At 42.7% G+C, this 22,936-nt stretch overlaps 1 protein-coding gene across 1 annotated transcript in view; it reads right to left on the minus strand.

The window, feature by feature from the left end:
- LCK (LCK proto-oncogene, Src family tyrosine kinase) overlaps positions 1-22,936 on the minus strand; it is a 47,204-nt gene that overhangs the window by 19,252 nt on the left and 5,016 nt on the right. Inside the window, exons 3-8 of the mRNA XM_087727122.1 lie at positions 22,291-22,372; positions 17,519-17,609; positions 16,115-16,213; positions 8,842-8,945; positions 4,233-4,382; positions 3,607-3,759 (exon numbers count right to left, since the gene is read on the minus strand). Coding sequence (XP_087583248.1) covers positions 3,607-3,759; positions 4,233-4,382; positions 8,842-8,945; positions 16,115-16,213; positions 17,519-17,609; positions 22,291-22,372 — 679 coding nt within the window. The remainder of the gene's footprint in view (positions 1-3,606; positions 3,760-4,232; positions 4,383-8,841; positions 8,946-16,114; positions 16,214-17,518; positions 17,610-22,290; positions 22,373-22,936) is intronic.

The raw sequence follows: 22,936 nt of genomic DNA on the forward strand, positions 1-22,936 counted from the left end.
CCCCCTTTACCAAAATGGGCATGCATAGCCTTTAGGAGGCTTTTAGAGTGCTCCGGGGGAGGGCAGAAATGACTGAAAAATGCTCAATAACTCCGGCGTTGCCGGTCCCAAGCCCGGATGAAAAAGGAGGAGGGTTGGGATCAGGTTGGCAACCTGACCCCATGAAAAAAACCCGCCAACCCATATAACATGGTGAAAAAAATGAATAAAAAACCAGAAAAGCAGGCCACAGTTGAATTCTGGAAAGAATTGTGGGAAAATGCAAAGGACTACAACAAGGAAGCAAAGTGGATACATGACTTTGAGAAAAGCATTGGCAACAAGCAAATGAAAGTGTTAGAAATAACAACTGAGATGGTCAAAAATCGAGTAAAAAAAAATAAAGAATTGGACATCACCTGGAAATGACCAATTGCATGGTTTCTGGCTCAAATATCTGACCGGTTTACATGCAATATTGGCCAGGCAACTGAATGAAATTTTACAAAATGGTCAAATTGACGAATGGTTGACAACAGGAAAAACATACTTGATTCAGAAGGATGCAATTAAAGGAACAATACCTGAAAACTACAGACCAATAACATGCTTGCCAACAACCTTCAAATTACTCACAGGCATTATTGCAGATAACATTATGGATTATTTGGGGAAAAAATAACATCTTACCAGTAGAACAAAAAGGCAACAAAAAAGGAGCAGGGGCACAAAAGATCAGCTCTTAATTGATAAAATGATATTAGAAAATTGTAAGAACAGAAAAACGAACTTGAATATGGTCTGGATAGATTCCAAAAAGGCATTTGACTCACTGCCACATAGTTGGATCATAAAATGCTTAGAAACAACTGGCATTAGCAAAAATATTACATCCTTTACTGAAAAGGCGATGAAACAATGGAGAACTGAGTTGGCAGTAGGGAATGAGATCTACAGAATGGTTAATATCAAGCGAGGAGTTTTCCAGGGTGATTCACATTCATCTCTTCTCTTCTTCATCGCCATGATCCCACTATCAGTAATCTTAAAAAAAATGAAATTAGGCTACCAAACAGCCAAAGAAGCTGAAAAAAATTCGCATTTACTATATATGGATGATTTGAAACTCTATGGAAAGTCAGAAATAGAAATCCAATCATTGACAAACACAGTCCGAGTATTCAGCACTGATATTTCAATGCAGTTTGGCATGGAAAAATGTGCCACTGTATCCATAAAAAGGGATAAAATCACTGCATGTGAGGGAATTGAAATGCCCAATGGCCAACTAATTAAATGCAACGAAAATGAAGCCTACAAATACTTAGGCATTCTGCAGTTGGATAACATCAAGCATGGAGAAGTAAAAACTATTGTCAGGCAAGAGTACACTAACAGAGTTAGGAAAATTTTGAAATCTAAATTGAATGGTGGAAATACAATCAAGGCCATAAATACCTGGGCAATACCAGTTATAAGATACACAGCTGGTATAGTTAACTGGACACAAGCTGATTTGGACATTTTGGACCGAAAAACCAGGAAACTAATGACAATGCACTACAGTTTACATCCACGTGGTGATACTGTTAGACTATATCTGCCCCGAAAATCAGGTGGCAGAGGATTATTACAAGTGAAGCAAACAGTTGAAGAAGAAAAACATGCACTGGCTGATTATTTAAAAGAAAGTCAAGAACATCTATTAATCGAAGTAAAGAACAAAAATCTACTCAAGGCCCAGCAGACGAAGCAAGAATACAGAAAAGATGTGATAAAATCAAGAATGGAGAGTTGGCAGAACAAAGCACTGCATGGCCAATTTCTGGAAAAAATAAAAGATAAAGTGGACAGTGAACAAACTTGGTTATGGTTAACAACAGGTACATTAAAGAAAGAAACAGAGTCACTAATCCTGGCTACGCAAGAACAAGCTATCCACACAAATGCCATTAAGGCCAAAATCGAAAATTCCTATTATGATGCCAAATGCAGACTTTGCAAAGAAGCTGATGAAACTGTTGATCACATACTCAGCTGCTGTAAAAAAGTCGCGCAGACTGATTACAAATTGCGGCACAATTCAGTAGCACAAATGATCCATTGGAATTTGTGCAAAAATTATAATATTAAAACAGCAACAAACTGGTGGGAACATCAGCCTGAAAAAGTCACCGAAAATCAGATGGTCAAGATCTTGTGGGATTTTCGCATACAAACAAACAAAATACTGGCGCATAATACACCAGACATCACACTGGTTGAGAAAAATAAGGTCACAATCATAGACATCGCAATACCAGGTGATAGCAAGGTCGCTGAGAAGGAACATGAAAAAATTGCAAAATACCAGGACTTAAAAATTGAAATTCAACAACTATGGCATAAACCAGCAGTGGTAATTGGCACACTGGGTGCTATTCCAAAAGCACTGGAATTACATTTAAAACAGTTAAAAATTGAGAAAATCACCATCAGTCAAATGCAAAAAGCCGCACTGCTTGGATCTGCACGCATATTATGAAAATACGTTATAACGTCCTAGGCCCCTGGGTGGGGCCCGACTAGTAACCAATGCCAAATCCGGCGAAACAACTGGCCGCTGTGATACAATTGTATAATAATAATAATAATAATAATAATAACAACAACAACAACAACAACAACAACAACAACTTTGCCGTTGCCGGTCCCAAGCCCGGATGAGAAAGGAGGAGGGTTGGGGTCAGGTTGGCAACTGGCCCCATAAAAAAACCCCGCCAACCCATAGAATATGGTGAAAGAAACAAATAAAAATTTTATACCGCATTGTTCGTCGCGCGGGTTAACAAGGGCCGCGGCGGATGTTGGGGTCCCTGGACATCCGTCGACAAGTGGGCTACAAGTGGACCAGCCAACAAAACGACAAAAATATAGTGCAGATGAAAACCGTGCCATAATGGCCTGTTACTACAACTCAGAGCCAGAAAAAAGAGGTTATTTAAAGTGAATTATGGAAACAACAATATCCAGATTCAAATGTTAGTGAACAACGACTAGCAGATCAAAAGCGATTTATTATACGGAATAAAGTGTTTAGTGAAGTTGAACTTGAGGAAATTCAGGCAAATTGCAAAACCAAAAAAACAATATCACAAGCGGAAATAACTGATATTCAAGACACAACTAAAGACATTATAGTAGAACTCCCAGAGGAAGCTCTCCGGGAAGAAATAACACCACCACCACTAGAACCAGTTATCAGTGAACCAACTGATGAACTAACTCAAAAACAAAAAGAATTGAAGGATAAGATCATGGAGCATTTTCTGCTTAATGAGGAAAGGCAACGTTTACCATCACTAACAACTGTGCCTAAGAAAATTTTGGCCCCTATCATGAAAATGGTTAATGCAGTGTTTTCAACAATTGAATCGGGATCCATCTTGGAAACGAACCAGTTAATGTACAGCACAGCTGTAATAGTCACCAATGCTAAATCCGGCGAAACAACTGGCCGCTGTGATACAATTGTATAATAATAGTAATAATAATAATAATAATAATAGCCTTTTCTAATAAAGGTATGGTTCCTTGAATTGAAAGTCATGGCTGAACAGAGTATACATGAATCCACAGCCCACTTACCCATCCAAACTTCACCAAACTGCCCTGCTCCCAGTTTCTCCACCAGCTTCAGGCTCTCCCTGGGCACTTCCCATTCATCTTGCCACCAGGGCTTCTGTGGCTTCTGAGTTTGGCAGGGCTTGGTAAGGCAGGTGCAGAGCCCATCAGTGTTACCTATGAAAAGGATGAGGCAAAGGAGAAGAGTAAGTAGATCAGAGGAAGGCCAAAGGGATGGCCCTGGACCATGTCTGCACCTGGCATTGAAGCTTCACAAGCAGAGGCATGAAAGAAGATCTCTCAGAGCGTCCTCAGAAAGGGCGACTTCTCATAGGTGGAGCCATTTTTACAAATAAAAAGCATCTTCTAGAATAGTGCTTCTCAACCTGGACAAGTGTGAACTTCAGCTGGGAGCTGAAGTCCACACATCTTAAAGTTGCTGAGGTTGAGAAACACTGCCCGGATGGTACAAATTCCAGGACAGCAACTACTTTAGTGCATTAGGTGCTGAAGCCACAGAAACCATGGGCTACTTGACAGCCCTACATTAGTATCTCTGGCATTGGGAGACCCAAAGTCTTTCTGTAGGAGAAGAGCAGGCAGCCCAGTCCCACCCAAAAGAGGCTCTCTGGGAGTGTCTTTAGCCTTACTGGTATAATGTTCTACCAGGCTGTGCAAGCTGTCAAAGGTGATACGAGGAGAGATATAGAACCCGCCATTGTCCATATTTCGTATCTTATAATGCTTCACAACTTCTCCTTGGTTCTGGTCAAAATCTCGCACGGAGAGGGAGAAGGAGCCTGTGGAGAAACAGAATGGGGTTACTTTTCTGTCCCTTTCTGAGAGAGAGAGAGAGAGAGAGAGAGAGAGAGAGAGAGGGAGGGAGGGAGGGAGGGAGGGAGGGAGGGAGAGAGAGAGAGAGAGAGGGAGGGAGGGAGGGAGGGAGGGAGGGAGGGAGGGAGGGAGGGAGAGAGAGAGAGAGAGAGAGAGAGAGAGAGAGAGAGAGAGAGAGAGAGGCAGGCAGGCAGGCAGGCAGGCAGGCATTGCTTTCCTTGCTCCCAAATGCTTCCTTGCCTGCTGGGACAGTTAAGAAAGCACTTGGGAGTGAAGTTTGAAGTCCAAACTAGATGTGTATTGTAGGAAGAGAGCTACATCCATCAATAGAAGCTAGAGACACATTTTAATAATATTTTTTTCATTTTTGCTCACAAACCTTCTGCCTTTTGATGAAATGTTGGTGGACACAGAGAAGCAGTCAAAAATGTCAAAATGGCAGCCACACTGAAGCAATCAAAGCCCCATCCCTTTTATGGGATTAAATGGGGTAGGTCTTTCCTCTTTTTGTTGTGGCTGCCTTCTTGACTTTCTTTGAGCAGTTGCCCAAGGAACACATTTACAAGTAGTCATTGATTTACAATCACAGTTACAACTCAAATTTCCATTGCTAAACAAGATGGTTGTTAAGTGAGTTGTCCCCAATTTTATGACTTTTTTTGTCATGGTTGTTAAGCAAATCACTGCCGGTTTTTTTATGTGAGTTGTGCAGTTGTTAACCAAATATGTCTTCCCCCATTGACTTTGCGTGTCAGAAGCTGCCCATCACATAATCCTAGGATGCTACAACTGTGGTAAACAATATGCTGGTTGCCAAGCGCTCAATATTCAAGTTCTCACATATTTGTGGGAAAGCTACAATGGTCATAAGTGTGAGGACCAATCATAAATCATTTTTTCAGTGCTGTTGTAACTTTGAATGTCTCTAAACAAATGGTTGTAAGTTGACGACTACTCACAGTTCTGCTAGTTTGAGGCTCAGCATTTGATATCTCTGCTATTGCATCTTTTCACCCCAACATGTTCAAGTCTTTGATAGAGAGAAGCTGGTGGCAGAGTTTTTAACAACACCATCTCCAGCTTCCCAGTAAAAGAAGGGAAAACTTTACTGATATCTGCAAAGCAGCAGCCAGGATATGAGATTTAGAGGACAGTTCAGAAAGGACTTGGGAATCAATCTAATGTGTATTGTCTGAAGAGAACTGCATCAATCTATATAAGGGAACATGTACTCCATCTACATTCTGACCTGAGCTTAGTGCACAAGATAATCTGCCACAACGTCCTACCTGTTAATGACTACTTTTACTTCAACTGCAATAACACAGGGCCATCAATAGATACAAACTGAATGTAATCCACTCTAATCTTGATTGCAGGAAGAACGATGTCAGCAATAGAGTAGTAAATGTGTGGAAGACCCTACTTGATCCTGTTGTTAGTTACTCTAACCCCCTATCTTTTACCTTAAGCTATCTCCCTGGAACCTTATGTGTTTCTTAAGAGGTCCCTAAGGGGGCATGCATAAGCCCACCAGCATGCCTACCATCCCTGTCCTACTGTCCTACATCTTTTTATATGTTCATGGCTATGTTTTGCTTACTTATATCAATTTATTTGTGCCATTTTTTCACATGTTTTCATACTTGTTTCGTTGTACTTGTTGACAAATAAATAAAAATAAATAAATAAACATTCAGGAGGTCACAGTGTAATATTTTTTCTCTTTTTTGCTCACAAAAACTGCCTTTTGATGAAATAGGTCAGCTTGAAAAGTTGCTACTGAAACTGGATGGGGCAAAGCAATCAGGGACAAAGCTCACGGCTTAAAAACATACAATTATTGTTAATTGTGTTACAGACAGTATGGAATTAGGTCAGATTGTGCAAGAGCAAACAAGAGGCTGCAATTTCACTGAACAAAATTCTCAGTCTGGATTTGCAGCCATCAGACAGAGGCAGGAGGAAGCCTGTGGATACAGTGATACCTACTTTAATGCAGTGTTTCTCATTCATGGTAGCTTGAAAATTGATGGGTTTCAGCTCCCAAAATTCTCCAGCTCGGACCAATTCTGGGAGTCCACCTATCTTGAAGTGCCCATGTTTGAGAAACACTGCATTAGACTAAAGTATTAATATACAAGTATATATTCAAGAATGAGACATAGAATAAAAATAGTTAGGATATGATAGTGAAGAAAGGGGAATAGGAAATGATAAGTATAAAGGTATGAATAGGTTTGTGGGAATACCATGCCAAAAATACACCAGTTGAGAGATGAAAAGAGATAACCACAACAGAAAAGGATAAGAAGAGAGGAGGAGAGGAGGAGAGGGGGAAGGAGGGGGAAGGAAGGAAGGAAGAGGAAAGGAGAGGAGAGGAAGGAGGGAAGGGATAGAAAGAGAAGGAGAGAGGGTAGGAAGGGGAAGAGGAAGACAGGAGTAGGGGAGAGGCAAGGGAAGATGGAAAGGGAAAGGAGAGGAGGAAGGAAGGAAGTAGAGAAGGGAGGGAGGGAGAAAAGAAGGAAAAATAGGCTGGTGATAACATAAAATAGGTGTATGGGATGGTAAGCAAAGCAATCCAGAATGTATATTTTTAACCTTTTATATGGGAAAACAAATGTGTAAAAGTAATCAATACAAATAAGAACAATAACTATGTGAATGTATACCCTGTAATTGTATGTAAGAGATTAAAAATAAAAAAACTTTAAAAAAAAAGACTAAACTGGCTCTCAAGGTTACTCTCTTTCCCATTTTGTTTATTTGTTTGTTTCTATGCCATACATTTTATGCCAGCTTCCATATCAGAACGTAAACCAAAGTAGCCAACGAATCTTCTATTTGCAACAGCAAAGGGGCCCCACCTTCTCCAATGCACCTGGAGGCAGCAGCTGGCTAGCCCATATATTTTTCTGTCAGTTGAATTGCTTTCTTGTGGCAAGAAAAGTAGGTTGCTGATATTTCCAACAAAACTAAATAACCCTCTCATGGTTGCTCCTGCCAGCAGCTTCCCTCTGCTCAATGATAGGCCAGCCTTGACTCCAGCTGCTTCCAAGAGGCACCCATGTTGTCAATGCAAAGTATCAGACATCTCTCCTCCCTCCTTTCCCTCCCCACTATGGAAGGCTGACAAGAAAGCAGACTAATTGTGCAACAATAGGCATGACTGGAAGCCCTTGAAGCTTAGAAGGAAGTGGTTCTCAATCTTGCCCCCCCCCCCCCCCCGCAGCAGAACACAGAGGCTGGGACACAGGATAAATCATAAAAAGGCAAATATATTTTCCACAAATGATCAACATACAAACAAAATGCTAATAAAGGAGAAGCTTTAATGTTTTCTAGCATAAAATGATACTCTAATCAAGGAACTAGGATGGGAAAACCACACTCACCTACCAACACATGAAGGATAAGGAAACAAACTCCACTCTTCCTCACACTGAACATCTTACCTACTTGGGTAATTAAATGTCTCTGCAAGCTAACAACCAAGCTCAGGCAGTGTCAAGGACTCCATAGCTGCAAATATCCTTTTATGTTGGAATTAATGGTTTTCTTGAGAAAAGTGGGGGTTCTGGTGTAGGGAATCCCATGTTCGTTGACAGAGGGGCTGGTGGGATATACAGAATACAGAATAGAAGAGATGGGAGGAGCCTTAGAAATCTTCTAGTCCAATTCCCTGCCCAAGCAGAAGGCCCTATACCATTTCAGACAAATGACTGTCCAACCTCTTCTTAAAAACCTCCAGTAATGAGCACCCATGAAATCTGGAGGCAAGCTGTTCCACTGATTATTTTTTCTCATTGAGAAGGAAATTTCTTCTCAATTCTAGGTCGCATCTCTTTTTGATAGGGTCTACCACAACTCACCCCAGTCAACTTGCTGTGGCCAACTTGCCACAGCCAACTCACCAAGGCCAACTGACTGCAGGACAACTCACCGTGGGACAAAAATTACACTAATGTTGAAGAAATGGTGGAATAGAATCATTAAAGAAAGGATGCCAAAGGAGAGACAAAATAAAAAGTGAATGACAAAAATTGAAAATTTTTAATTATTTAAAATAATTAAATTGGATTGTTGAATTGTCCTGCAGCAAGTTGGCCCATAGCAAGTTGGCCATGGCGAGTTGTCCCGTAGTGAGTTGGCTGGACAGGTTGGACATAGTGAGGGGACCAGGGCAAGTTGGCTACAGCAAGTTGGTTATGGTGAGTTGCCCATTCCACTTTGATAAGCTTCCACTAATTACTTCTTATCCTGCCATTTTCTCTTTGACAGCCCCTCAAATATTGGAAGACTGCTCTCATGTAAGGCACCCAATGACACTTCTCCAAAGTTGTTTTTAAGTTTCCCCCTCCAATCTTTTTGTCGTTTTCCTAGTACAGAGGAAATGATGACCAGAGCCTTGTCTAAACAAATTACCTTTGGTGGATTCACTCTCTCGAATAAGGAAAGCACCATGTGTATTACCAGCAGTGAGAAGGCGGCGCTCAGCATCCTTCCTGCCGAGGGCTTTGAAAAACCAACTGCAAAAAACAACACATTGTTGATTACAGAGTTCTATCTACAGCCCATTGTGCATTTTAGAGTTTTACGTAAGCGACCGCAGCTATTCTGACTTAAAATGAAACAAGGTGAGTATATTGTTTATTACAGAAGAAAAGATCACATTTACATTTTAATTTGAAACCTTTTGGGCCACTCTGCAAAATGAATATATACAGTAAATATTTCCACTATAGCCTATAAAATATATATTTTTTTAAAAAACACCATATATTTATATTGATCCACAAGAACAAAGTAGAGAAAAGAGAATTGTAGTGTCACACAATCCAAACATATATAGGGCAAAATATTTTATTTCTTGCAAAACCATTCCCAAATTAGTCCATCTGTCTTAAGAACAAAAGCATTTGCCATTTGCTCAGTAAATATCTTTTCAACCCCTAAATGTTGCCCCACTTTTCTTACTGTTGAATTAAAGAACTATGCATCTGTACTACAAAGATCAGAATTGTGCAATTCACAAAGATGCTCTTTGTGACCCTATGTGAAAGTGAACAGAGTGAACATTGGACTTTGAAGAAAGAAAACACCAACAATAAACCCCATTTATTTGTATCCATTTCATGCAACCATAATCTTGTATATACTTATATATATTATCTTATACACACTTGACAAAACAAATAAATAAAGTAAAAATAAAAATAAAACACCTTCAAATACTGATGTTGAAGGAGACTCCTTGGTTGAGGCACAAAGGATTCAATTATTATGTTTTGACATATTAGTTGAATACCCAGCTCCCTTGAAAGTCCAGACTGTTGGGAAAAATGGAAGAAGGGGGGGGGGGGGAAGAGGACAAGCAACAACAAACTGGAGGGACTCAATTACAGTGGTGAAAGATAAAACACAAGAAGACCTAAAGAACTAGGTTGGGAGTTGGTACCACTTTACCCTGAGAAAAATCCTCCTCAACTTTAGAGCACAGAAAGTAAGCACCCCAAGAGATTGTACTTGTACTCAGTGATGACTAGGCCACGATCCTGATGGATCAAGATGGAGGTTGTCTTTTTTGTGCAACCTCTAAATACTCTCCAAGTATAGCTTCTGAGAAACATCTTGCAGTCAGACCTCCAGTGTGGTTATCACAAAGACCAAAGTCCCTGTGACTACTTTCCTTGTGGTGTCCACAGCATGCCCTCAAATCTCATCAGCCAAAATGATTCAGGTGGATGGATGCCTTGCGGTAAAAAAAGAGCCACTTACTTCCGTGGGTTAGAACCTTGATTCAGTAGCTGTGACCTCGATGAGGCCAGAGCTACTGAATCCTCAACAAAATCAACAGAAACACTGCAGAAACATGGCAATCCAAAAAGCGCGCACAGAGTTGTCAAAGTCCTTCATGAGAACATCGAGCGAGACCTCTTGTCTGACAGCGAGGACGAGGTTTTCTGCCTGCAATTTGACAGGAAGAAGACAGCACGTGAAATTGAAAACCATTTCCCGCCTTGTGCTGGCTGCGGGGGAAACCACCAAAGATCAGCCTGCCATTTCAGGGACGCCATCTGCCAGCGGTGTGACCAAAGAAGACACCTGGCCCAAGTCTGCAAAGGGGAACTACCATCCGCTCAACAACCAAAGAATGTGTTTAGCCAGTTAGGGAAACTGAGGCAACCCAGATGAGAGGTTTGGAATCCCCAGTGGAAGCAAGAGACAGCAGAATCAACTGAAGTGTTCCAAACAAAAATCTGACAAGCCAGCACACCAAAAAACAAAAATCTGAGAGTCACCATCCACATCGAGGGGTCACCGTGCAGCATGGAAATTGATACTGGATCATCCTTGACCATCGTATCCTGGGCCACACTCAAGAAGGCCATCCTGAGTCTGAAAAGGCATAAGCTGAAGCACCAAGAGCTGAGACTCAGCAACTACCAGGGGAATTGCATCCCCGTACTAGGCTGTGGCACATTCTGTGTCCAATTCAAGAGTTTGAATGGACTACTCTCATTGACAGTGGTCAGTGGCTCCCTTCCAAGCCTACTTAGCTTGGACTAGTTCAAATCCCTGGGTATGGGGGTAATCGGCATCAATGCCATCCGAGATGACAGCACCGAATAGTTGCTCCGCAAGTTCGAGGATGTCTTCAGTGGAGGTCTTGGCAAGTATGTGGGGACTCCTATAGCATTTAACCTTGACCCCAACATAGCCCCCATTCGATTGAAGGCCTGGAGGGTCCCTTTTGCCCTCCAACCTAAAATTGACCAAGAATTGGACAAACTAATTGGCCAGGGGATTCTGGAGCCGGTTCACCATGCATGCTGGGAGACCCCTATTGTGACCCCAGTAAAGCCCGAAGGGTCTATCTGCATCTGTGCAGACTATAAGTGCACCCTAAATAAAGCCCTCCAACAGAGTGCATACCCGGTGCCAATCGTCCAGCATTTACTGCATTCCCTTGGCCCCTAGAAAAATATTTGGCAAATTAGATCTGGTGCAGGCGTACCAGCAATTGCCAGTAGATGACACTACAGTGGAGGCCCAAACCATTGCAATGCATAGGGGTGCATTCAAATGCACTAGATTACAATTTGGCATTAGCATTGCCACTGGACTGTTCCAAAGCATCATGGAACATCTTTTGCAGGGGATACCAGGAGTTGTCCCTTATTTCAATGATGTCTTGATATCCGCTGCAAATAAGGAGCAAATTTCAAACGTTTACAAGTAGTTTTGGCCAGAATTAGAGAGAAGGGCCTCCGTTTGAAAAAGGAGAAATATCAAATTGCAGCAGGGTTGAATTCCTGGGATATTTGGTAGATGGCTCCAGAATTCACCCCAACAAATGCTAAAATTAAAGCTATTCAGGACGCCCCCACACCTTGCAACCAGACCGAGCTGCAGGCGTTCCTCGGACTTCTCAACTTTTATATCATTTTCTTGCAACAGAAAGCAATTGTAGCCGAACCACTGCACCGGCTCCTCTGAAAGAAGGCCAAGTGGACATGGGGGAGAACCAAAGCTGCTGCGTTTGTCACTGTCAAACAGCTGCTGTCAGCTGACACTTTCCTGGTGCAATACAACCAGACTCTCCCATTGGTGCTAACCTGTGATGCGTCACCTTTCGGCATTGGGGCAGTCCTCAGCCGTCACATGCCAAATTAAACTGAAGCCCCCATCATGTATTATTCTAGGACCCTGTTTGCCGCTGAGCACAACTACAGCCAGTTGGACAGGGAAGCACTGGATGTGGTGGCAGGGGTCAAGTGGCTTCACAAATATGTGTACGGCTGAGACTTTGAACTTGTCATGGACCATAAACCGCTGTTGGGCTCTGGGCTGCGGATCGACCCACTTCTGCATCTCTCTCACTGCATATGACCCATTGGACTGTTTTCCTCGTAGCCTATAGCTACCGCCTCATTCATCGGCCAGGTATGACTTTGGACCATGCTAACACCCTCAACAGATGCCCTTTGCCTGAACTTTGGGATGATCCTACCCCCAAGGCGCCTGTTTTGCTCATAGACTGCCTTGAGACTGGCCCGGTGTCATCAAATGAGGTCGCCCACCACTCAGTGAGAGACAAAACCATCTCTCAGGTTCTGAACTGGGGGTGGAGGGGGTGGCCCAAGGGACCAGTTGGGCTGAGTTTAAACCATTTATTGCAAAACAAAATGAACTGTCTGCATTGAGGGAATGTTTACTGTGGGGGGACCGGGTGATTGTTCCACCCAAACTGTGAGTTGCAGTATTAGAGACCTTACATGTAGGGCATCTGGGGATTGTCCGGATGAAATCTTTGTCAAGGAGTTACGTGTGGTAGCCTAACATGGATGGGGAGATTGCAGAGTGGGTAGCAACCTGCACACTGTGCCAGGAATCCTGACCATCTCCCCCAGAGGTACCTGAACATGAATGGGAGAGGCCCAAGGCACCCTGGTCTAGAGTGCACATTGACTTTGCCAACCTGTGCATGGACAAACTTTCCTCGTAGTTGTGGATGCCTACTCGAAATGGTTAGAGGTAGTCCTCATGACCACCACCACGGCAGAGGTGCTACGGAGACTTTTCTCTATGCACGGCCTTCCCAATGGTCTGGTCTCAGACAACAGGCCCCAATTCACAGCCATCCAATTCAAGACCTATTAGCAGAGCAGGGAATCAGACATGCCCTGGTTCCCCCCCCCCCCATTCCATCTGGCTAGCAATGGCCAGGCGGAAAGAATGATGTGATCTGCAAAAGAAGCCCTATCCAGGATGGGGCCTGGTGATTGACAAACCCGAATTGATAAAATTCCTCCTTGTATGCCTAGTGCCAAGTGCCACAACTGGCAGAAGCCCCTCTGAATTACTAATGGATCGTCTCCCTTAGACTGGCTGCACCCAAACTATTCTGCCAATAATCCATTGATTCAACCAGTCAACTATGGTCATTTAGAATAGGGGATCGAGTGTATGCCCACATCTATGTTGGGGGTGCTCTCTGGGTTCCTGCCCCAATTGTAGAAATTACCAGCCCTCGCACTTACTGCTTAGAGCTTGAGGATGGTAGAAGTTGGAGGCGATACATTGACCAACTCCGAGGCTGACTCAGCCATTCCACTCTTAAGCAACCAGAGGTACCTCCTGCATGAGTTAGCTAAAGACCTACCCAAAAGGAGCAATCGTACACTCCTTCCACAGACTTCTCAATCCTGAAAGAGCCGGAGTACTTATCTGGGGAAGTTGGAGGCCCGCAGCAAACTCCAGGTGAACTGGCTCTGAAAATTCCATCCACACCCCGGGAAAGTTTCCAGGAGTTTCCATCAGTTGCAGCAGTTGGAGAGTCAACAGGTCCATCCAACCTGACTGAAGTACTAGCACCAACTGAACTGCACAGGTCTGAGAGGGTTCCTAAGCACCCTGCCTATTTGGGTCAGTACATCACTAGTTGGATTAGCCCAACTAAGAGGGGAGGGGTGTTACATACTGACAGCCAAGTAATAGGCTCCACCAAGGTCCTCCATTCTGGCAGGAGAATACTCGAAGCCGATTTGCTGAGCCGTCTGACAGCTCCCTATAAAAGGGCTAGCTGTCAGACAGGCCTGTGCTGGATTTGTAAATAGTTGTCAAATAAAGAGCTGTTGTTTGTCACTTAAGCCTGAGTTTTGTCTCATCCATTCACCCGATCTAACACTGTCTAATCCAAATTTTTCTACCTTATCAAATAGTAGGTTATGGTCTACTTTAGGCCTGTCAAACTGGGGGTCCATGGATCACATATCACTTGCAGGCCATGCCTACCCTGATTCCATTAAGGCCAAAAATTATTGCGACACATCATTATCCGGCCCTTGACGCGATCGAGTTTGACACCCGTGGTCTACTTTATCAAATGCCTTACTGAAGTCCAAGTAAATTATATCCACAGCATTTCTCTGGTCCAGTAAAATTTGTCTGGCATGATCTGTTTTTGACAAACCCATGATGGCTTTTGATTATGACTTTGTTTGCCTCTAGGTGTTCACAGATTCATTGTTTGATTATCCTTTCCAGAATCTTCCCAGGTATTGGTATCAGGCTGATAGGTTTCTAGTTTCCTGGATCCATTTGTTCACATGTGATATATACAAATTTCTTCACCTTTTGTAGTTCTACTCAGATTTGCTATTCATTTGCTTTGTTTCAGAATAGAAATTCATAGGATCAGTGAAATAGTCTGAATAGCATCATCTTCTTCCTTGGTCTCCTGGCTCAGTCTTCTCTAACCTGGTGCCTTCTAAAGGTGTAAGACCATCTCTTGCAGTTGGTTCCAGAATTCCTCTTTCTGGGAGCTGAAGTCCAGAGTTGCTGAGATTGAGATTGTTGGACCATACATTAGGAATGTGGCAGTGGTGGGATTCAATTTTTTTTACTACCACTTCTGTGGCCATGGCTTGGTGGGCATGGCATGGCTTGCTGGGTGTGGCATGGCTTGCTGGGTGTGGCAGAGGAAGGATACTGCAAAATCCCCATTCCCTCCCAATCAGCTGGGATGGGAGGCAGAGAATAGATGGGGGAGGGGCCAGTCAGAAGTGGTATTTACCGGTTCTCCGAACTATTCAACATTTCCACTACCAGTTCTCCAGAACTGGTCAGAACTTGCTGAATACCACCTCTGGAATGTAGATGTCTAACTCTTTTTACTGCGTATAAGGTTAGAGAAGAGGAGCTGAGCTGACAGAGAAGGACTCAGCTTTAGCAATTGAATATACAGAAAATCCTCAACTTATGACCACAATTGAGCCCAAAATTTGTATGGCTAAGTGAGAAATTTGTTAAGTGAGTTTTGCCACATTTTGCGACTTTTTTGCCACATTTGTTAAGTGACTCACTGCAGTTGTTAAATTAGTGACATGGTTGTTAAGTGAATTTGGTTTTCCCATTGGCTTTCTTGTCAGAAGTTTGCAAAAGGGGATTCCATGAGCCTGTGACACTGCAACTGTCCCCAATATGAGTCAGTTGTCAAGCATCCGAATATAAATCACAGGACCACGGGGCTCTTACAATAGTCATAAGTGTGAAAAATGGCCATGTCACTTTTTTCACTGCCGTTGTAAATCGAGGACTAACTGTATTTGTGTGAGTGGCAACATTTTTTTTAAAAAGTACAATACACATACATTTTCATTCCACAGAAAAATATATAAAACACACAAAAACACATGCATTCCTTTAGTAGTGTACCTGCATAAGTAACATTTGCATTCTGTTAAGAAAATCAAAATGAAACTTTCTTAATGCAATCAACAGTTAGACAGATTTATCAATACATTAATTTACCAATAGCCTAAACTTGAATAAGCATGATTTGGGCTGGGGTTTAAGCCTCATTACACTCAGTCCTTGATTTACAACCATAATTAGAAGCAAAAGATTTGTTGTTAAGTGGTGATTGTTAAATGAAGCATCAGGTGATCACACTTGATTTTATAACCTGTTTTGATGCTTGTCAAAAGCTGGCTACGAAGGTCGCAAATGATGATCAGACGACTACAGGATGCTACAGTTAAAGGACTGGTTATCACATTTTTCAGCACCATCGTAACCTTGAACAGTCACTAAATGAATTGTTGTAAATCAAGGACTACCTGTTTTGATACCTTTAAAAATACAGCCTGTGTGTAGCTAATGGACATGGAGAAGAACAGTTCTTGCTACTCACGGCTCTTGCTCCAGTGTGTTCAACTTGGCGACAAAGTTGCATGGTATATTGCCTACTTGTCCTGTGGTGAGAGACTGAGCTTTCCACCATTCTCCTGTCCTAAAAGAGAGAAGAATTGTCTGTCCATCTCCTTATTCTTCAACCCCATCCCTACCCAAGAGACAAAGGCAGGGAATGAACCCAATGGAGGTTTGGACAACCCTATTTCTACTGCTTCCAGTTTGTGTTTCTTTAGCCATGTCAGCTGGACATAAGGCACTGGTCCCAAACCAGTGGTGGGTTGCAGGCGGTACGCCCTAGTACAGGCGTACTGGTGCCTGCCCTGAGCACTGGATACTGTTCTGGTATGGTGCTCCGGAGGGCTCACCTGCCATCCTTAACTGTCTTTAAAGTCTTCGACGCTTCTGCACACAGTGTGTACAGCGCCTGCGCGACGCTCCATGAAGCAGCTGGAACGTCATGGAGGCTCGTGGAGGCATCACTGGAGGGTAACATGCATGTGGAGGGTGCTGGGCCCCATTGCAACAGTACCAGTTGCAACGGAATCCAAAACCCACCACTGTTCCAAACAAGGAGCTCCTTCCCATTATCACAGTATAATTTTTGCACAATGAATTTTTGTGATGTGTTTTATCAATCCCTCCACTCAGGGCAGTGAAGCTGGGTGGGATATACTCCAAAACCAGAGAATCCACTGGGGAGAGTGAGGTGTCCAATAGATCAAGATGGCTAGTGCAGCCTGCCAATCAAAGCCCAACCCTTTTTTAAAAATACTTCACAACTTATGCATATATAAACGATTAGGGGCAGTAAATGAATTTGTGTGCCTTGGTAGAAAGTCCATACTCAGAGACTGAATTCAACCATGACAAAAACATGGAATTCTTACATTGTTTTGGCTTGTGTTTGTGTGTGGTTGCATGTGTGTCAGGGGTGAATTCTGGCTGCTACTGCCGGTTCACTCAGAGACGTGCTTCACATATCAAAAAAATTGCTTTGGGGCATGCACAGAAGCAAAGAACACCATAGGCACCGCCAAGAGAACCAGTGCAGGGGCGTGGCAGGTCAAGTTACTACCTACTCACCCGAACCAGTCTGAACCAGTAAGAACCCACCTATGGTGCATTGTCTGTGTGTCAGTGTGTGTGTGTACACATACATACTTACAAGGCCTTTCAGTTTTATATCAGTTGGGCTGAATTAATCTTGAGGGTTCTCACAGCCCACTTAGAAACCCTTCAGAGTATAAATGAATGTCTAAGTCCTCATTCGCCAATATTACTGATAATAACATGATTCTTAGTGGAATGCAAGCCTTCAATGCAACTTAGCTGTTTTCAGACAGAAGAGTTCATTCCTTTTGCTGATGAATAACATTGTGCCCCAGAATGGAAGCTAGCTTACTCTTCTAGTATCCTTAGTTGTTCTCCTGTCCGAAGCGGCAGATCTCCTTCATGAGTTGTTTCATAATCATAGACTGCAACCACCAGTTTATCTAAAAAGGGCATAAACACAAAACAGGTTTCTGAGTAAAGGCTGCTAGGAATAGAAGGAAATGAATTACATTGAAGACTATGAACATGTGTGAAGACCATGGGGAAGGATATTGTGAGAATGCAGAAATAAAAGAAGCTGAAGATATATTGAAGATAATGGCTGCCGGAACAAATGAGTCAAAATACACACACACATATTTACGTACATACGTATATATGTACGGGTATGTATGCATGTATGTGTAGGTATAGATGTGTATGTGAATGTATCTGTGTATATACGTGTGTGTGTGTGTGTGTGTAATTTTCAGGAAATTCAGGTAGATTCATATGAGTATAAAGATTTATTGCAACCTTAAGCTCTCTACAAGAATCTGACCAACTGATAGTTAAGGGAAATGAACGGGAGATAAGAGAGGCATTCAAAGTGAGCTGGACTTGGATCTCTTGAAGGACTTGTGTCTTATGATATGTTTGACCCTTCCCTCAGACTCAGCCTGGTCATCTTCTACACAAAATGTTGTTTCCAGTGAGTGAAGAAAGCTAAGTAAGAAGCCTACAACACAGTGAAACAATTTAAAAAACTTTTAAAAGTGGTGAAATCAACTGGAGTTAAATTGAAAAGAGGGAAAGCTGAAAGGAGTATTTTAAATATTTATATGGAAAAGCTAGTGGTGCATTGAAGAATGGAATCAAAAGAAATGCAATCAATATTCAAAAAGAAGGAAAAGGAAACCATGAATGTTGTGAGTATGTCAGAAATAAGGCTACAGGTGTATACAGACAATGAAACTGTGTAAAAATATGCTTATGGATCATCTGTGCAATTTATTTAACACACGTGTGAAAACTGTGTCTGTGACTAGAAACATCCTGCTATTATTCTTATATCTAGGGATAGGAGTAAGAAATTTGCAAAACTATACAGGCATTACTCATCCTTGGAAGGTAATGCCAAACAGAATGAGTATAAAAGGTTGTTGTTGTTGTTAGTCGCAAAGTCGTGTCCGATCCATCGTGACCCCATGGACAATGTTCCTCCTGGACTTCCTGTCATCTACCATTCCCCGGAGTCCATTTAAGGTCACGCCGACTGTTTCTGTGACTCCATCCAGTCACCTCTTTCTCTGCCATCACCTTCTTCTTTTGCCCACAATCTTTCCCATTGTAGGAAGTTATCGCCCAGCCCTCTCCCATCTCTGGATGTGAAAAGGAAGAAACATGTTTTAAAAGACAGAGTAGCTGCATGCAGCTTCCTGCCCATCCGCCTTTGTCAATGAGCCATTAAACCCTGAGCTAATCCACTTTACATAATAAAGAGTTATCCCCTTCAGCTCCAGAGTGATGGGATTAAGGCATGATAATATTGGCCCTTTACCCAACTTGCCACATGGCATCTGAGAATTCAACCAAACCTGGATTCAAAACGCAGCCTAAAGAGTTGCCCCTGCATGGGCCCATGGGAGTCCGGCAACCAATCAGAATACAAGATCAAGATCAAAGGCCAGAGAGGGCATAAAACCAGGGACTCAGCATCTCAGCCTCCCTTCTCTTTTTCTCCATCAACATTGAAGCATGTGATCACCTTTTCTGCTCAGGGTTCAAGCCATGTGGTCCTGTCCACCATTAAAACCATCTTTCCAAGCAGCCTCCATGTCTCCAGTGTCTTTTCCCCCACTTGGAGCCGAACCCAGAAGGACATTTCTTCCAACACCAGCATGAGGCTCTTCTCCAGGGAGTCCTTCCTTCTCATTAGGTGGCCAAAGTCTTTGAGTTTCCTCTTCAGGATCTGGCCTTCTAAAGAGCAGCCAGGGTTGATCTCCTCTAGGACCAACTGGTTGGATGGCCTTGCAGTCCAAGGGACTCACAGGAGTCTTCTCCAGCACCAGAGTTCAAAGGCTTCCATTCTTTGGCACTCAGCCTTCCTTATGGTTCAGCTTTCACAGACATCCATTGCAAGTGGGAAAACCATAGCCTTGTCTATATGTACTTTTCAGGGGTGGGTTCTGGCCGGGGCTACTACTGGTTCGCTCATGCACGTGCTTCATGCGGGCGCATGCGCATGCACAGCTCAATAGAAATTGTTCTCCATATGCACAGGACTAAAAAACAAGATGGCAGCCCCAATGGTGCTGACTGGGGGACTGGTTTGGGGGCGTGGCAGGCCTGGGTCGTTGCCGGTTCCAGCGACCCAGGCTATCATACCACTACCGGTTCAGCTGAACCAATCCAAACCGGTAGGAACCGACCACTGGTACTTTTGCTGGCAGGGTGATATCGCTGCTTTTTAGTATGCTGTCTAGATTTGCCATCACTTTCCTCCACAGGAGCAAACCTCTTTTAATTTCTTGGCTGCAATCCCCATCTGCGGTGATCTTGGAGCCCAGGAAATGAAATCTGTCACTACCTCCATTTCCTCCCCATCCCAATTAACAAAATTGAGAAAGTGCAGTGTGACTTTATGCTAGGCAGGGTTGAACAGATGGGTCCTTTTCAGCAGTTCATTAAAGCATGTGAGGAAGTTTATTATGGATTTGTTGGTTTGGAGAAAGTGTTTCCTAAAGCAAATAGTTATGGAATGTGGAATTGGTTGACAGCTGAAAACAATAAGAGTGGTATATGACAGAAGAAAAGAGCATGAGAATCAGTTAAATGCTTAGCAAATAGTTAATATTTGAGCAAGGAAGAAATCAGTGAGGGTTATTGTCATTTTTGCTTTTGAATGAGTTTATGGGAAATATTCTTAAAAATGCTGTTTCTGACATTAGACATGTATTGGTTGTGGACAAACGTGTTTGCATGTAAACAATGCTATATTGTTGACAGATTCCAAATTATTGCAGCAACGGTTGTAAAGATTATTCTGATGTAAGAAGGAATGTGAATCTGAAATTAATCTATCCAATATCAAGGTATGGGTGTCTAACAGGAGAGCAGAGAATTGCAAATTCTACATAAATGGTGAACAATTAAAAGGAAGTGCATGAATTTACTGCCCCTAGTAAAATATTTGTTGAAAAGACATGCTTTTGAAAAGTTGGGAATAATATGTCATTTATATCAAAGAATGAAAGTTTGCTGAAAGAAGAAAAAATAACAGCAAATTTGCCTGCTACTGTCCACTTAGATTTACAGAAATAAGACTTGGGTTTATCAGCAAAGGCAGTTAATTTGATGTCGTTTTAAGGCACTATTTTAGAAACCAGAAAACTGTACTCTCTAGTCCCTCCTCAAACACGAAGCCATCTAGGTGACCTTGGGCCAGTCAGTCCCTCTCAGCTCTTTCTCAAGAAGGCAATGGCAAACCATGTTTGGAAATCCTTGTTAAGAAAACTTGACAAGGAGTTGAGTGAGAATCAATTATAATAAATATATGAAAGAAGAGCCAATGGGTCAAAAAGAAGGAGAGTGAGAAAGTCATGAGTAGATGGAGCTGAGGGGATCCCAAAGTGAAAGAACAATAAGGCTGAAGAACAAAAAAAGAATTGGAGTTATGGATATGGTAGAAGCAAACATGGTTTGCAGAGCTAGAGATGAGATGAGAAAAATATCTTTGGTTTTCTATGGGAGAATTTAAGAGTCCACAATACTGAAGGACAATATCTTTTAGGAACCAACAAGAACTGGCTTGGGATTGAAGTTAAGGAGAAGACTAGAAATCAGGAGAATGAGAGTTTTCGTCCTGTCTTAGGTACAAAGCCATCAGTGATGGAATTCAAAATTTCTTACTACTGGTTCTGTGGGCATGGCTTGTTGGGCATGGCTTGGTGGGCGTGGCATAGATTGTTGGGTGTGGCTTGGTGGGCATGGCATAGATTGTTGGGCATGGCTTGGTGGGCATGGCATAAATTGTTGGGTGTGGCTTGGTGGTCGTGGCAGGGGAAGGATAGTGTAAATCTCCATTCCCACCCCACTCCAGGAGAAGGATACTACAAAATCAGAGGTGCTATTCAGTAGGTTCTGACCAGTTCTGGAGAACCAGCAATGGAAATTTTGAGTAGTTTGGAAAGTAAATACCACCTGTGACTAGCCCCATCCCCCTCTATTCTCTGCCTCTTGAGTCCCAGCTGATCGAGAGGAAATGGGGATCTTGCAGTATCCTTCCCCTGGAGTGGGGTGGGAATGGAGATTTTGCAGTATCTTTCTCCTTTCATGCCCACCAAGCCATGCCACACCCACCAAAAAGGACAGAATTGTCCTTGAGATCCCTAGGGTGGTGCATGAGGTGTCAATATGTCAAAATGTCACAGATGCCTCAATGGGAATTAGATTTCTTGCCCAGTCTGACTTTTGACGTGCCAAAGAATTACATTAATAGAGACTGAACCAACTGAAACAATAGTTAGAGCAGGGGGTTCCCAAACTTGGCAACTTTAAGACTTGTGGACTTTAACTCCCAGAAGTCCTCAACTCTTAAAGTTGCCAACAACAAATCTGAGTAACAATTTTCATAAGACATGGACCCCATTTCTGCAATCTTTCCCATCTGTGGATGCAGTCCCCTTATTTTGTTCTCTGCCCTACATTTGCGCCCCCCCCAACCCCTCGACTTGCCAACCAATCCTAAGATGCCACAAATTTATTGCATTGCATTGCTAAGAAATCCGGTCTTTGCACAGATCCAAGTCTTTGCAAGGCCTTGGCCAACATCCAAAGTTGAAAGGAAAACAAAACGCTTACCTTGAAGGGGTGAACCAGGAGGTGGAATCTCTTCGGCTGCCAACAAAGGAGTGCGCAACTCATAACCATTTAAACTGGGCCTCTGCAGGAGAAACAATGCTAACTGAAATCAAACAGGCTTTAATTGCAAGAGAGCTGAAAAGTGAGGTAGAAACATTTTTAAAAACAATGGAAGAAACTAAAATGCTTCCTCCTCACTCAAATAAAATTAGTATTATTCTCTGGTAGTTTTATGATGCTCTATATTTCCTGATCTGGCTAAAATGAAAATTGATCCTGTCGGCTGTGAAATCAGGTATAAAACTTGGCCAGAAACAGAACACGTATTTCAAAGAAAAGTTGGAATACATAAGCGGGGTGGGGAAACTTTGGGGTGAGACTTTATACCAGTGTTTCCAACCGTGACAGTTTTAAAATGTGCACCTTAAAACTGCCCAGGTTGGGAAACATTGTTTTATACTGTAGGTAGTTAGCACCCACCCTTCCCACTCCTAGAAAAATGAAATATCCTGGGAAATATTAAAAAGGCAGAATATCATATTTCCCTGGATCAGAACAGAGAAAAACATGTTTTTAGGCAGGAAGCAGACTTACTCTTAATAGCCCCCAGCTTGGTCAATGGGCCATTAAAAGGCCTGAGCCAGTC

The sequence above is a fragment of the Thamnophis sirtalis genome, unplaced genomic scaffold, assembly GCF_051295495.1.
Source record: "Thamnophis sirtalis isolate CommonGarterSnake01/CBP01778 unplaced genomic scaffold, rThaSir2_p1.2 scaffold_13, whole genome shotgun sequence".
NCBI lineage: Eukaryota > Metazoa > Chordata > Lepidosauria > Squamata > Natricidae > Thamnophis > Thamnophis sirtalis.